General features: G+C 42.9%; 2 protein-coding genes across 4 annotated transcripts; one reads left to right on the top strand and one right to left on the bottom strand.

Moving 5' to 3' along the window:
* The first annotated feature begins 1 nt into the window (after position 1).
* On the top strand, positions 2-11,910 carry LOC121573637 (serrate RNA effector molecule homolog). Of its 3 annotated transcripts, none has more exons than XM_041885765.2 (20): positions 2-100; positions 878-1,003; positions 1,135-1,278; positions 1,355-1,501; positions 5,625-5,813; positions 7,365-7,534; positions 7,709-7,899; positions 8,017-8,151; positions 8,387-8,567; positions 8,678-8,844; positions 9,033-9,094; positions 9,246-9,324; positions 9,470-9,664; positions 9,755-9,925; positions 10,102-10,255; positions 10,347-10,540; positions 10,705-10,861; positions 11,119-11,208; positions 11,388-11,490; positions 11,644-11,910. In XM_041885765.2, the coding sequence occupies exons 2-20, from the start codon at positions 882-884 to the stop codon at positions 11,717-11,719; spliced, it is 2,727 nt and encodes a 908-aa protein (XP_041741699.1). In that variant the 5' UTR covers positions 2-100; positions 878-881; the 3' UTR covers positions 11,720-11,910. The 3 variants fall into 3 exon arrangements, with proteins under 3 accessions (XP_041741699.1, XP_041741700.1, XP_041741701.1); XM_041885766.1 differs by having other exon boundaries at positions 11,388-11,501; positions 11,644-11,766; XM_041885767.2 differs by lacking the exons at positions 2-100; positions 878-1,003; positions 1,135-1,278; positions 1,355-1,501 and adding an exon at positions 3,788-3,805.
* Positions 11,911-12,269: 359 nt separating this feature from the next.
* On the bottom strand, positions 12,270-14,575 carry LOC121574349 (asialoglycoprotein receptor 1-like). Its single transcript, XM_041886968.1, has 7 exons — positions 14,458-14,575; positions 14,202-14,321; positions 13,957-14,052; positions 13,366-13,461; positions 12,944-13,089; positions 12,618-12,727; positions 12,270-12,508 (listed from the first exon to the last, which is right to left on the bottom strand). The coding sequence occupies exons 1-7, from the start codon at positions 14,531-14,533 to the stop codon at positions 12,346-12,348; spliced, it is 807 nt and encodes a 268-aa protein (XP_041742902.1). The 5' UTR covers positions 14,534-14,575; the 3' UTR covers positions 12,270-12,345.
* Positions 14,576-16,425: the final 1,850 nt, after the last annotated feature.

The following is a 16,425-nucleotide window of genomic DNA, read 5'->3' as shown; positions in this document are numbered from 1 at the left end:
ATGCACCATAACGTTGGATGCCAACCGCCGATAAAACCCACTGAAGAAGAAGAAGAAGCTGCTGCTGCGCCATATCACGCCAAAAAGAGAGAGCAAACAGGTCTGCTAAAAATAACATTATTTTTTATAAAGTTAATTTTCTATAAAGTTTAATATCATGCTGTCAAGGGATGTAGCTATACTAACGTTGATGTTACGTACAGGAAGCAACAGCATATTACGCTTTGTAGCACGTAAAATAAGGCATTCGGCCTGGGCCTAGTAAAGGCACCAACCTTGCTTTGTTTGCCGCTATTAGTACTAGCTAGCAACATCCAAATAACGGCTAACGATAGTTAGCTAGCTAGCTAACTTAGCTACAGCGTTGGGGAAGGTAGCTAACGTTAGCTTGCTACTCTGAAAATGTAAACTAAGATACCAGTAAATTGGAAGTACCTAATTAAGCTACAACTGGCTACCATTGAGAAAGAAGTAACTTTAGCTAGCTAATTTCACTAAACCTACTTTGAAAAACTAATATTCAAGCTCGCTAACACGGCTCGAACACTAATGTTAGCTAGTAACCTAAACAGCTAGGTAACGACACCATCAGACAAAAGGGGTTTAGTTAGTGTCTTTGTAGCTACTTCAAATGTCCTGCAAGATGTTGGTTAGCCAACTTCTCGTGATTCCCAGGAACAGCACTAGCAGAGCTCGATCACGAGGCAAATGCTTTGCGACACATAGAAGGACAAAGTAATGTAGATGTTCAGTTGATTATATTACTAGTTAAGGGCCAATGTAATTTGATATATTTCATTTGCTTGGTACCTACATAGCTAGCTACCACTTACCATTTGAATGTTTATGCTAATTTGTCGACTGACTTAAAATGTAGGGCGATGGCAGACAGTGATGATGAATATGATCGCAGAAGGAGAGACAAGTTCCGTCGTGAGAGGAGCGACAACTATGACCGCTCCCGAGAGAGAGAGGACAGGCGTAGGGATGACTGGAATGACAGGTGAGGAAGAGGGAATAGACTGTATTCCCTCACCCCCAACATGGGAAGTGACTGTTCGAAATGAGAGAACATTTCCAATCCATGTCATGCGTGGTATTTCACATGTATCTTTTTGCTTTTTCTGTTTACTGGCGCCCATCTGCCAGGGAGTGGGACAGGGGCAGGGAGCGGCGTAGCCGGGGGGAGTATCGGGACTACGAGAGGGGTCGCAGGGAGAGGTTCTCCCCACCCAGGCACGACATGAGTCCCCAACAAAAACGCATGAGGAGAGACTGGTGAGAATCAAATGAATCTACATCACTGTCTTTAAGTCTAAAATGTTTGAGCTAATCCTCCCTCTGTTTTGATCAGGGATGACCATGGAGGAGATCCCTACCATGGGGGGTATGACTTGGGCTACGGTGGTGGCGGAGGCCCCAGCTACGCCCCTCCACAGCCCTGGGGCCACCCTGACCTGCACCTCATGCAGCCTCACCATGGCATCCCCATCCAGGCAAGGTGAGGAGAGTAGACTGGGCACAACTAACCTGTTCATGCAGAGATGCCGTTAAGTCATCTGTGGAAAGCAGATTACCATCAAACGGCACCATGTCCCTGACTGAAGCTGTGATTGTTCCAGTGTTAATTTTGTCAACCACAATTATGACTAAAAATATTTGTCAACTACCTATTTTTCCTGACAAAAACTATGATGATAACGAGTCCTGTAAAAAAACTGTGACAAGACGAAAATTCCATGTGAGACTAATGGACATTTAATTTGACATGAATCTCCTTTTCTGTTTTGTCCAATCCTAAACGTGCATGCATGCATGCAGAAAATGTCATACAATCCTCTCATTGGCAGAATTTACATATTTCAGTTGTGCGGTCTGATTGAGCTGATCTGCCTGGCTCTCAAATCAGTTTATTGGTCGCATTTGCAGATGTTATTGCAGTTGCAGCGAAATGCTTGTTTCTAGCTCCAACAGTGCAGTAATACCTAGCAATACATAATAAATACACACATAATTAAGAAATGTCAGAATGAGCAACTTCAGAGACCGGAATATGAATGTATACATATAATGTACACTGAAGAAAAATATAAATGCAACATGCAACAATTTCAAATATTTTACAGAGTTACAGTTCATATAAGGAAATCAGTCAATTGTAATAAATTAATTAGGTTCCTAATCTATGGATTTCACGACTTGGAATACAGACATCTGTTGGTCAAAGATACCTTTAAAAAAAAAAAAAAAATACCAGTCAGTATCTGGTGTGACCACCATTTGCCTCATGCAGCACCACACATCTCCTTCGCATAGTTGATCAGGCTGTTGATTGTGGCCTGTGGAATGTTGTCCCAATTCAATTGCTGTGCGAAGTTGCTGGATATTGGCGGGAACTGGAACACGCTGTCGTACACGTCGATCCAGAGCATCCCAAACATGCTCAGTGGGTGACGTCTGCTAAGTATGCAGGCCATGGAAGAACTGGGACATGTTCAGCTTCCAGGAATTGTGTACAGATCCTTGCGACATGGGACCGTGCATTACCATGCTGAAACATGAGGTGATGGTGGCGGATGAATGGCACGACAATGGGCCTCCAGGATCTCATCACGGTATCTCTATCCATTCAAATTGCCATAGATAAAATGCAATTGTGTTCGTTGTCCGTAGCTTATGCCTGCCCATACCATAAACTCACCGCCACAATGGGGCACTCTGTTCACAACATCTACCATCTGCCCGGTACAGTTGAAACCGGGATTATCTGTGAAAAGCACACTTCTCCAGCATGCTAGTGGCCTTCAAAGGTGAACATTTGCCCACTGAAGTCGGTTACGACGCCTAATTTCAGTCCGGTCAAGACCCTGGTGAGGACGACGAGCACGCAGATGAGCTTCCCTGAGACGGTTTCTGACAGTTTGTGCAGAAATTCTTCGGTTGTAAAAACCCACAGTTTTATCAGCTGTCTGGGTGGCTGATCTCAGACGATCCCGCAGGTGAAGCCGGATGTGGAGGTCCTGGGCTGGCGTGGTTACACGTAGTCTGCGGTTGTGAGGCCGGTTGGATGTACTGCCAAATTCTCTAAACTGACGTTAGAGGCGGAGTATGGTAAAGAAATTAACATTAAATTATCTGGCAACAGCTCTGGTGGACATTCCTGCAGTCAGCATGCCAATTGCACGCTCCCTCTCAATTTGAGACCCAATCTGTGGCATTGTGACACAACTGCACATTTTAGTGGCCTTCTATTGTCCCCAGCACATGGTGCACCTGTGTAATGATCATTTTGATTAATCCGCTTCTTGGAGAAAATGCTCACTAACAGGGATGTACACAAATTTGTGGCCAAAATGAAATAAGCTTTTTGTGCATATGGGGACATTTCTGGGATCTTTTATTTTAGCTCATGAAACATGGAACCAACACTTTACATGTTGCGTTATATATTTTTGTGTGTGTTATACACTACCGCTCAGAAGTTTTAGAACACCTACTCATTCAAGGGTTTTTCTTTATTTTTACTATTTTCTACATTGTTAAACAAATATATGTTATATTTGAGATTCTTCAAATAGCCACCCTTTGCCTTGATGACAGCTTTGCAGACTCTTGGCATTCTCTCAACCAGCTTCACCTGGAATACTTTTCCAACAGTCTTGAAGGAGTTCCCACATATGCTGAGCACTTGTTGGCTGCTTTTCCTTCACTGTGCGGTCTGACTCATCACAAACCATCTCAATTTGGTTGAGGTCGGGGGATTGTGCAGGCCAGGTCATCTGATGCAGCACTCCATCACTTCTTGGTAAGTGTGCCTTGAATTTTAAATAAATCAGTGTCACCAGCAAAGCACCCCCACACCATAACACCACCTCCTCCATGCTTTACGGTGGGAAATACACATGCGGAGATCATCCGTTCACCCACACCGCGTCTCACAAAGACACAGCGGTTGGAACCAAAAATCTCAAATTTGGACTCCAGACCAAAGGACACATTTCCACCGGTCTAATGTCCATTGCGTGTGTTTCTTGGCCCAAGCAGGTGTCTTCTTCTTATTGGTGTCCTTTAGTAGTGTTTTCTTTGCAGCAATTCGACCATGAAGGCCTGTTTCACACTGTCCCCTCTGAGCAGTTGATGTTGAGATGTCTGTTACTTGAACTCTGTAAAGCATTTATTTGGGCTGCAATTTCTGAGGCTGGTAACTCTAATGAACTTATCCTCTGCAGCAGAGGTAACTCTGGGTCTTCCATTCCTGTGGCAGTCCTCAGGAGAGCCAGTTTCATCATAGCACTTGATGGTTTTTGTGACTGCATTTGAAGAAACTTTCAAAGTTCTTGAAATTTTCCGTGTTGACTGACCTTCATGTCTTAAAGTAATGATGGACTGTCGTTTCTCTTTGCTTATTTGAGCTGTTCTTGCCATAATATGGACTTGGTCTTTTACCAAATAGGGTTATCTTCTGTATACCCTCTCCCACCTTGTCACAACACAACTGATTGGCTCAAACGCATTAAGAAGGAAAGAAATACTACAAATTAACTTTTAACAAGGCACACCTGTTAATTGAAATGAATTCCAGGTGACTACCTCATGAAGCTGGTTGAGAGAATGCCTTGACAGCTTTGCACACTCTTGGTAAAGGGTGGCTATTTGAAGAATCTAAAATGTAATTTTTTTTGGTTACTACATGATTCCATATGTGTTATTTCATAGTTTTGATGTCTTTGCTATTATTCTACAATGTAAAAATAAAGAAAAACCCTTGAATGAGTAGGTGTTCTAAACTTTTGACTGGTAGTATTTGTATATGCGTGTGTGTGTGTGTGTGTGTGTGTGTGTGTGTGTGTGTAAAGACAGCATATTAATAGAAAAGGTGAGTACAGCAGTAGTTATCTAGGATGAGCCATGACTAGAATACAGTATTCTCCCACACAGCTCCCAGGTGGTCACTTCAGTCACTCGTCAATATTTTGAACTGATGCGAAGCCAGGACACTTGATTTGTAACTTACGTCAACTAGAAACAATGTTTACTCTCTCTTCCATGTAGGCAATATTTGCTTTGACCACATCAGAAATTATGTTTTCCCATGTGCGCTGTTATTCATTCCTCTGTGTTGCCGCTCCCGTGCTGCGGTCCGCAAATGCAAATTGAATATTAGGAGTATAGTAATACTTCTGGCGTTCATGTAAAGCTCATTCTCCCCTTTTCAAACCACTGTTATTTACCCCATTGACGGTTATGATGGGAAGGAAATATGAGCTGGTTACAATCTGCCACAATATCAATGTTGTCAGCTAAGGCATAGGAGGGGATAGTATAGGCCTAGTTGGTCAAGGCTATCTGAATGTGCACATGATGGAAGTTAGAGGTAGCCTAAATATTCATTATTTTAATATTATGTGACCTAAAATGTCGGACTAAAACTAGACATTGTCCAGAGTTTTAGTCGATAATAACTAAAATCTAACGAAGGATGATATGACTAAAAGGTATTTTAAGACTAAATCTAAAATGGCAGCCGAAACTAACACAGGACTGTTCCACCCAAAATATTATCTTGCCCTTAGGTCATCGTTATTTCACTCTTCTTTTTTTTTACCCTGTCATGTGTCTACTAGACTAGGTAACATCCATGATATGGATCTGGGCCCGCCTCCTCCAGTGATGAAGAGCTTTAAGGAGTTCTTGCTGTCCCTGGATGACTCTGTGGATGAGACTGAGGCAGTCAAACGTTACAATGAGTACAAGATAGACTTCCGACGGCAGCAGATGCAGGACTTCTTCCTTGCTCACAAAGATGAAGAGTGGTACGTTTATCATAGCCTTTGCTGAACTATTATTAGTATTGATAATCAGTGTGCTATGAATTAGGCTGGCTACACTGATAACCCCTCTATTCACAAAAATTGTCTGTCAAATAGATCTGATAGTTGAGATTGGAGCCTTTCGTTAATGGCTTGGTAAAGACAGTAGTTTGTGAAAGATGTTAGGCCTATACTTGACAGGGTGCAATATCAAGACATATATGAGTTGAGTGTAATTGAAAAATGGTATGGATGAATTGGTGTATTTAAAAGATCCTGGACATACTTCATTTTTTTCCCAAAACGGCTTTTATCTGTTATTGAAAGAGTTAAGCCTGCCCAAAATACTAAGTATTTTCTTATCATGCATACCATGCCACTTTTAGATAAGAATATTATGTTATTACAATGGGCGGGCACCTTCATGGGTATAGATGTCAGTAAATAGCCTAGCTAGTAAACAAGATATAAAGATTTAGCGCTGAAGTCAGTCTGATTGGATTGTCAGTTGTCACAGTTCTAAATAGAATACAATTGTCTATGGTGCTAATCATAATATTTTCACCGGTGTGTCCAGGGATCATACAATGTCAATGCTGTTTTCTTAACTTAACCAAACCTCCTTCCTTCCCACTCCTCCCCTGCCCTTCACAACAAGGTTTTTGAAGACGAGAAAAACTGGAACTCCTCGCAGGAATCGTTGTTAGACAGATAGGGCTTGCACTGCGAACAATGCAGTTGCTCTTAGACGTACAGTACCAGGGATCCTAGCTAGACAGACAAATAAACCACTTTGCGCGCATGGAAATATTTTTTCTTTTCTTTATGTGATGCTTTTTTTCCCCCATTTTGTTTTTATATTTGGATCAAATCGAATCCCGAAAACGAAATTGTGTGCACACAAACACAGTAGGGGGGTGAAGTGGAGCGCATTTTTACAGAAGAGACCCCTCTCAGTATTTATGTGTGTTTTTATACTGGGAGAAGAAAAGGTAAATTTAGTCCACACCATGGCAAATTTGCCCTTCTGAACTGTTATGTTCTTTTTCAAATGTATTTTATGTGTCCCTTTTGCCTTTCTGCCTTATTTTTGGTGAGTTGACCTAAAGCATCCTGATATGTTTCACAAACAGCTATACCCACACACAAACATAACACCATGCAAGCTTTGTGAAGAATCTACAGTAGCACCTCAAACCTCAGAGAGCGCCTAGCATTTTCATGGGAGGAACCAAAATGTTTCTTCATATGGTAGTCACTTGAGTAGGCCTAGATAGTTGCATTTAATTGATGGACATGCTGTTTCCCCCCTAATAAGACATTGCAGGATTCAGGAAGGTAAAAAAAAAAAAAAACAGGTGTCCTTAGTATTTATTTATGTTTCATTTGATTTACTGTGTGGGTATAGAACTGAAGTAGATAGGGCCCAGTTCAGTGCTGTAGGCCAGTTTATTTGGCCTGGCCATGCATACAAGTGCTTTCTTTAACATTCCTCCACTCCATCCCTGCCCGTCTCTCTCCCGTGCCTTTTTGGGGACATTGTTGTGAACGCAGGTTCCGATCCAAGTACCACCCGGATGAGGCGGGCCGGCGGAAGGCTGAGTCCCACAGTGCCCTGCAGAACCGGCTGAATGTCTACATGTTCCTAATGGAGAACGGCTGGTTCGACACTGTCTCCCTGGACATAGAGAAGGCCCAGGCCATCATGAAGGTCTTGGATGCAGGTAGAGTCGTGGGAGGGCTGTGGGAGGGGTCTCTAATGGCTTCATTCATCTCTCTCTTTGATGTCAACCTTAGCTTTAAGCAGTGTCAGGAGGAGTGAAGTGTTTGTATTTGTTGGTGAGTATTAGTAACCTCAAGTTCTATATCCTAACCCGGTCCTTTCCTCTGTCCTTAAGCTGTGATAAAGATGGAGGGAGGGACAGATTATGACCTGCGCATCCTGGAGCTGCCGTCTGAGGAGGAAGAGGAAAGAGAGCGAGCTGACAGGACGGCAGCTGGGGGTCCGGGAACTGAGCCCCCCAAAAAAGAGGAGCCCAAGGATAAGGATGTGGACAATGACTGCAAACCCCCAGCTGACAAAGAGAAGGTATGCTGTCTCTTGTCGTAACCACTTTTTCTTTGCCCTGGCCTGCACTACTCTTGCCCTTCAGAACAGGAAGTCCTCTTGTCAGCTGGTCATTGATTTAAGCTAACTCTGCCACAGGAGGAGAATGATGCCTGCAGCACGGAGAAGGGTGCAAACGGTGGTGGTGAGGCAGGAGGGAGTGAGGGAGAAGAGAAAGAGGAGAAAGGAGAAAAAGAGACGAAAAGCAAAGAGGTTGTGCCTGAGCCTAAGAAGGTTAGTGTCTAGCACCCATGTCTTATTCGCTCTTTCTGTCTTTAGAATGAATGTGGTGCTCTTAAAGTGGCCGAATGCTAGCTTGAGATCTGTGAGAACGTTTGTGTAATCTTGTATTGATGACAATGGGAAATTTGTACAGGACTTACAGACAGATCTCAAGTTAGGATTTGGGCTAATTGATATGGATCTATTGACCCTTACCACCACCTATTTTCCTTCCCGTGTGTGTTAGCTGAGTAAGAAGAGGAAGAGGAAGCACAGTGGAGACAGTGAAGATGAGGCCAGTGCCTCTGAGAGTGACTCCGACTCGGACTCCAACTCCCATCATTCCTGTGATAAACCTGCACAGAGGGAGGAGGGTGAGGATGAGGAAGGGGAGGACAAGGATGAAGATGAGGAAGAAGAGGGTGAAGGTAAGCGATAACAAGACCGCGATGGGGTCACTGTAAAAAAAAATATAGTATTCAAATATATTTTTAAGAGTCTCTAGTAATGACTTCTCTGCACCCCTCAAATTGTGTAGCTGACAGAAAAAAAAGCAAAGAGGAGAAACCAAAGGAAAGAGAGAGGGAGAAGGAAGAGAAGAAACCCAAGGATGACCAGCCCCCGAGACCCCGGCCTCTCCACAGGACCTGCTCTCTTTTCATGAGGAGCATCGCCCCCACCATCTCCAAGGCAGAGATCATAGCTGTGAGTTCAATCAATCTGACTGTACAATCATACTGAACACTTGAATGGCCTGTCAGAATTACACTCTGAATTTCTGTATGAAAAGTTACGTTGATGCAAGGGACTCACTTAGATACAGCTGTACCCACACACGCAATGACTGTAGGCATCCAAGAGGAAGAACTAACGTGTTGTTTCTGCCTCCTCAGCTGTGTCGGAGATATCCTGGGTTCATGCGAGTGTGTTTGTCTGATCCCCAACCAGAGCGCAGGTTAGTTCCACTTCCATCTGACCAGACCAACAGCCTGACCCCCTCTGCTGCTCCATGCTGCTAATGGTCTATAGTGGACTGTTAAAAATTGAACTTCTGTCATTCATTTTTATGTTTGTATACCTCTAACCACCTCTCCATCCAATGTCAGGTTCTTCCGTCGCTGCTGGGTGACATTTGACCGTAGTGTCAACATCAAGGAGACCTGCTGGAACCTCCAGAACATCAGAGTGAGTTTAACAACATCTGTAATCAAGACAAAATTAGGTAGTTCTGGAACTGGAACCCGGTGATGAGCAAGATATTGCACTTGAGTCACACAGCTGGTTAGTGAGTGCCTTCTGACCCTGTATGTGCCCTCTCTGCTGTGTGTAGCTACGTGACTGTGAGCTGGCCCCGGGGGTGAACAGAGACCTGGCCCGGAGGGTCCGCAACGTCAATGGTATCACTCAGCACAAGCAGGTGCTGCGAAACGACATCAAGCTGTCAGCCAAACTCATCCACTCCCTGGACCACAGAGGCAGGCTGTGGAGCCACAAGGCCCGTGGAGAGGCAGTGTCTGCTGTGGAGGTACACACACAGAGAAAGCAATTGGTGTTCTTTGCGATACATATCATGAGTTTCTTGGATGTTTAATATTGTATTGTGTGGTTGTGTCAGGTGGCGGCTCAGAACCCCATCCTGAAGAACATCACTGACTACCTGATAGAGGAGGTGAGCGCTGAGGAGGAGGAGCTACTGGGCAGTGTGGGCGGAGCTGACGCAGAGGAGGGCACCAAGGAGGGCTACCCAGCAGAGATCACTGTGGAAAGGGACGACAAGCTGGTCAAGGTCCGGCCATCTGCCTTGGCTCACACTCAGATACACAGCAGCTTTACACGCTCTTTTTAGGCAGTGAACTGCGTGGGTTTTGTCTGAAGCTTAAGTACAGGTAGTCAAATGGTAAAATAAAAAGGACAAAGTAAATTGTCTAAACAGTTGACTTGATTTTCTTCATGTCTTCCCAGGTGTTGGACCGTCTTCTGTTGTACCTGCGTATTGTCCATTCCATTGACTACTACAACAACTGCGAGTACCCCAGCGAGGATGAGATGCCCAACCGCTGTGGCATGATCCATGTGCGCGGGCCCATCCCTCCCAATCGCATCGCACACGGGGAAGGTGAGCAGCACACTACTGTATATTCAACACTGGCTGGGCATCATACACTGACACGCTATTGACTGACTGTCTCCCCCTGTCATGCCCCCAGTGTTGGAGTGGCAGAAGACATTTGAGGAGAGGCTGAGCCCCCTGTTCAGTGTGAAGGAGAAGCTATCGGAGGAGGAGGCAGGCAAGATGGGCCGGAAGGTTCCGGAGCAGGAGGTGGAGAAGTTTGTGTTGGCCAACACCCAGGAGCTGGGCAAGGACAAGTGGCTCTGCCCCCTCAGTGGCAAGAAGTTCAAGGTGTGTGTTTGTGTGTCTGTCTGTGTTTGTGTGTCTGTCTGTATTAGGATGGAAGTAAATATTGGAAACATAAAGAGTATTGAGCATGTACTGGTCTTTATCTCCCTTGCCATGGTGTTGTGCAGATTAAAATGTGAATTAATTGGTTCCCTCTGCCTGGCCAGGGCCCAGAGTTTGTGCGCAAGCACATCCTGAACAAACACGGGGACAAAATTGAGGAGGTGAAAAGGGAGGTGGTGTTTTTCAACAACTTCCTGATGGATGCCAAGCGACCTTCACTCCCAGAGATGAAACCCCCTCCTCCGCTCGGCCCAGGACAAGGTGAGGGACACGTTGCACATAGAAATATAATCAATAGAGCTGACACGATTCCCTGTTCTCTCTGACAGACAGTCATATCTGTTCTACACCATCCCATTTTTATTTTAACGTTCTGTAACGTTACTTCTTCCTGAACAGGCCCTCGGATATCAAATGCTTCTGAATAGTTTAGGTGTAGGTGATGCTGTATCATTGAATCTTTTGTGTATATTATTTTCCCACTGACTTTCTGTCATTGTCTCTCCATCTTTCTGTAGGTGTTCTGTCTCCAGGCATGCCCTTCCCCCCTCAGGGCCTCATGGGCTTCGGGCCCGGTCAGCCTCGTCCTCCTGTCATGGGTTACGGAGGTGAGCCTCTACCTCCTCACCTCCTGTCATATTATCAATCACATTGATTAATTAAGTCCTTTTTACATCAGCGCTTGTCCTGAGACATTTTGTACAAAGGCAGTTTACAACTATGTAATTAATTTGGTTGCAGCTCTCAGGTGTTCTGACATGACACATACTGTACCTTTCTCTTCAAGGTGGACCTCCTTACCCACCAAACCAGTACGGAGGCGGCCGGGGTAACTATGACAACTTCCGTGGACAGGGTGGTGGCTACCCTGGTAAACCCCGCAACAACAGGTGAGACCTTGGTCAGTTATGGACAAACATAGCACAACTTGCTTCTCCTTTTCTGCTAATGACTTATTTGCATTTAGAAACCTCATTTTTCTTTCACTCTTTCCCATATCTATGCTGTTTCCCTCCGCTCGGCATCCTGTCTGTTTCCTTTAGAATGTCCCGGGGAGATCCACGCAACATCATTGAATATCGTGACCTGGATGCACCTGATGACATCGACTTCTTCTAGACTATTCATTTTATTATAATATTTTCTTTATGTTTCTAATCATTGTGTAGTTTCCCTGTCTCATCCCCTTATGTAAAGTGATGATTCAGCATTTTTATTTTTTTCAATGTCTGCAGAGCACAGGCTCAGTGCAATTGGAACAAACTTGAATTGTAAGAAAATGTCCTCAATAAAAACTAAACAATTACAAATATATATTTATTTTTATATAGGAGTGTTAGATTAGAAATACAGCAGACCATACATTTCGGTATTCAGAAATCTACAAATGTGACAATCAAATAGAAAACAGGACTTGCTTAAAAGGGTCATTTTTACATCTTCATAAGTATGATTTCAATCCAATCCTGTTACTGTTATATTTGTGTTATCATAAAGTGGTCCTCTGTAGCTCAATTGGTAGAGCATGGCGCTTGTAACGCCAGGGTAGTGGGTTCGATCCCCGGGACCACCCATACGTAAAAATGTATGTGGTCCTCTGTAGCTCAATTGGTAGAGCATGGCGCTTGTAACGCCAGGGTAATGGGTTCGATCCCCGGGACCACCCATATGTAAAAATGTATGCACACATTACTTTAAGTCGCTTTGGATAAAAGCGTCTGCTAAATGGCATATTATTATAAAGCCTAGAAATGTTCAGCTTTATTAGTTGTGGCTTTGCAGATGAATGGATAGGTAACGGTGCAGTGGTTGTCATTGAGTTTCCCAGAAATGGAGATATGGGCACAGTCCTCTGTGCCCCCTATAGAATGCCCCGCCCAGTTATCAGGTTGGCCTGGTACCCATTTGCTGCAAACACACAGTGAAAATACAGTAAGCACCCAACATACAATGAGAAGGGAAATCACATTAAGCATTTATATATTTGTCCCACTCATAATGACTTAATTGTACTTGCCTACGGTCCATGATGTAAGGACTCCCGTTGACCCACTCCCACTCTCCTGTCCTCTCATCTGACAGGCCAAGCCAAAAGTAGCGACCATTACTAATTCTGTTAACGAAGCCCTATTACAGCAGGAATGAGTGTGTCAGGACAGGGTCTTCTAAAGCAATGTCGAAATGCATTTGATGAATAGGGCAGTGTAAAGCCCTCAGAGTCCCGAATTACACTAGTTCCGTAATAATCTTCAGCGTCTATACTGAACCACTTTGAAAATGAACTAAATGCAAAGAACAAAGAAGTTGTAATGAACGCTATAGGTGTGTGTAACTGTGACGCACCCACTCTTCTTCGTCAGTCAGGATGAGCAGTGTGGCATCCATATCCCTACAGGAGTCTCGGGCTGTGTACCATGATGCCTTGTAGGCAGAGAAGAAGTAGCAGCTGGAGTTGTGAAGATACCAGCCATCAGGACAGCCCACTTCACCTTTAACAAGTAGGAGAGATACGGATGGATACACTAACACTGTATACAGTACATTTGAAGAGCTTGACACCTGAAGATAACTATTATATAATACTGAGCTTTAATAGGACTAATCTAGGGACAGGGGTTAAGAGCGTGTCAGAGATCAAATCATAGTCATGATGACTATATTTTAATCAAAATGTATCCCAAGCACTGCAACTGACAAGTAGACTGAAAAATCTGATACAGTAATGTCCATGATAACCAATAATAAGAAATTGAATATGGACCAACCTTTCTTTGGTAGTTTGGATGAGTGAAAGGACACAGATTCAGTCAGATTTGATACTGATCTCTTCAAATCAGATAACTTCATTTCCAGACTACCAACTGCAGAAAATGGACGTGATGATAACACAAACATTATGTAATCTTCTGTCTTGCCGATTAAACTCAACTCTACCATTTACGATGTAGTTGTTCCGCGACACGTAATAGTGGGCTATGCTTTGGGTGCTGAAATCAATCGTTTTGGATAAAAAATGCATTTTATATGACGTCGATGCTCCAGTCCGCCCACACTAGTCGCAGCACAACTCCATATATCGTTGAGTTTAGTCGGATACCTTCTGTCCTGAACCATTGGATTGTAGACCATGGAATTGAACTGTTGTGTTGTTTAATGTTATACATTTGCATTATTTTCTAATTTCACTTATGCTCCTGTAGCTATTGTTTTTAACTACATAACAACAATGTATGCTATCGTTATTATAGTGATGATAAGGTGTTCTATATATTTTAATCTAATCTATCCTGATTCCTAAACACTGCAACAATGTCCAAGATAACCAATGATCAATAAGGAATTGAATATGGACCAACCTTTCTCATGTAGTTTTGATAAGTGAAGGGACACAGATTCAGTCAGATTTGACACTGATCTCTCCAAATCAGATAATGTTCTGTCCACACTGCCAACTACAGAAAATTACCATGATGATAAAACAGGTAAATAAATCACGAAATGTTGATATAGACTATATATGGGTAATAAAAGGAGGATTTGTTAGAGCTCATATCCTGATTTATAATATATCCTTTGTTGAGAAACCATGTACATTACTCACAGCGACTGGGCATCAGGATAAGCAGAGACAAGGAGAGAGTGAGGGTAACACATAGTGCTGCACACAGGTACCACTGGGACCGGCCAGCAGGCAGCAGATGACCGTACCCATGAGAGGATTCTGGAAATATATATTAACTTTAATTTTGCCCCTGGCCCATACATGGTGATGTTGCTTTATCTTATGTCCCCTTTCTTGGCAATCCTGCAGTCACAAGGTTCCAATTCAATACATAGTATACAGTAATTTTCTAAACCTGGTCTCCACCATGCTTTATCTTCATTTTCATCCATAGCGATTAGCTCTTGGCGCAATTCTTTTGTATCTGCCATTGATTGCTGCAACTGTTAGAGATTGGTTTGTGAAGAGTTCAATGTTTGAGTAGTCCTTATGAATTCTGTGAACTGTGGGGGTGGGGTTAAGTTGAAGCTTGAAGTTTAAATTCTCTTACCATATTTCCTCAGAAAATGATCTCTTACTTTGGACAGTAGTCACAGGACACTTGCACAGTAGGTTAGGGTCAGCATGGGGTCATTATAGTCCATTATAGTCATTATAGTCATTTCAAATTACTTCTATTAGGCAATGCAAACTGCACAATTTTCTTGTTTTTTAATTTACGGATGGTCAAGGGCACACTCCAACACTCAGACATAATTTACAAATGAAGCATTTGTGTTTAGTGAGTCCGCCAGATCAGAGGCAGTAGGGATGACCAGAGATGTTCTCTTGATAAGTGTGAATTGGACAATTTTTCAGTTCCGTTAAGCATTCAAAATGTAACGAGTACTTTTGGGTGTCAGGGAAAATGTATGGAGTAAAAAGTACATTATTTTCTTTAGGAATGTAGTGGAGTAAAAGTAAAAGTTGTCAAAAATATAAATAGTAAAGTAAAGTACAAATACCCCCCAAAACGACTTAAGTAGTACTTTAAAGTATTTTTAGTTAAGTACTTTACACCACTGGTTAAAAGTTGGGTGAAAAAAAGACAATGCCCTTTGATGACTTTTTGCAAATCAAATCAGTTTTTCCACGTTGATGTCATCACATAGATTTTTTGGGTTGAAATTATATGGAAACAACATTGATTCAACCAGTTTTTGCCCAGTGGGGTAACTTCTGCCTTCATTTCTGTTGAGTTTATAGCTATTAGTTTCCATTCTGTTTTCTTACTGGAATATTGCAAAACAATCATATTTTTAGGAAGCAACCTAATGCTGACACAGCTACACAGAGCTCTTTTACGCCTCATCATAGTACATTGGAAGTCAGATGGAACTTGAATTAGAAGCACTCTTGGGGAATTTGACCAAAGTGGTTGCATCAACTTTATATAAGCATATAAACAGAATTCAGTGGTACAGCACTACAATCAATAAAAACATAGCTAAATACCAGTGAATTGAAAATGTGTCCAATCTATCTTTCTGTGCAGCTGGCTAACAGGCAGCTCACGCTGTCTCTTCTGAGCCTAGGCTAATTATTTGCTGGAAATGGTGCAGTTTATCCTCCCTTCATCAGAGTAACTCATCAACACCAAAAATAACATTACAATGTAAACCAACTCAGCTGTAGGCCTACCTTAGAAGTAAGCTACAGTGGGGAAAACAAGTATTTAGTCAGCCACCAATTGTGCAAGTTCTCCCACTTAAAAATATGAGAAAGGCCTGTAATTTTCATCATAGGTACACGTCAACTATGACAGACAAAATGAGAAAAAAAAAAACAGAAAATCACATTGTAGGATTTTTAATGAATTTATTTGCAAATTATGGTGGAAAATAAGTATTTGGTCAATAACAAAAGTTTCTCAATACTTTGTTATATACCCTTTGTTGGCAATGACACAGGTCAAACGTTTTCTGTAAGTCTTCACAAGGTTTTCACACACTGTTGCTGGTATTTTGGCCCATTCCTCCATGCAGATCTCCTCTAGAGCAGTGATGTTTTGGGGCTGTCGCTGGGCAACACGGACTTTCAACTCCCTCCAAAGATTTTCTATGGGGTTGAGATCTGGAGACTGGCTAGGCCACTCCAGGACCTTGACCCGGGCGGTGTGTTTGAGATCATTGTCATGCTGAAAGACCCAGCCACATTTCATCTTTAATGACCTTGCTGATGGAAGGAGGTTTTCACTCAAAATCTCACGATACATGGCCCCATTCATTCTTTCCTTTACACGGATCAGTCGTCCTGGTCCCTTTGCAGAAAAACAGCCCCAAAG

This window comes from Coregonus clupeaformis, chromosome 9 (genome assembly GCF_020615455.1).
Source record: "Coregonus clupeaformis isolate EN_2021a chromosome 9, ASM2061545v1, whole genome shotgun sequence".
NCBI lineage: Eukaryota > Metazoa > Chordata > Actinopteri > Salmoniformes > Salmonidae > Coregonus > Coregonus clupeaformis.
This window is presented reverse-complemented; position numbering and strand designations above follow the sequence as displayed.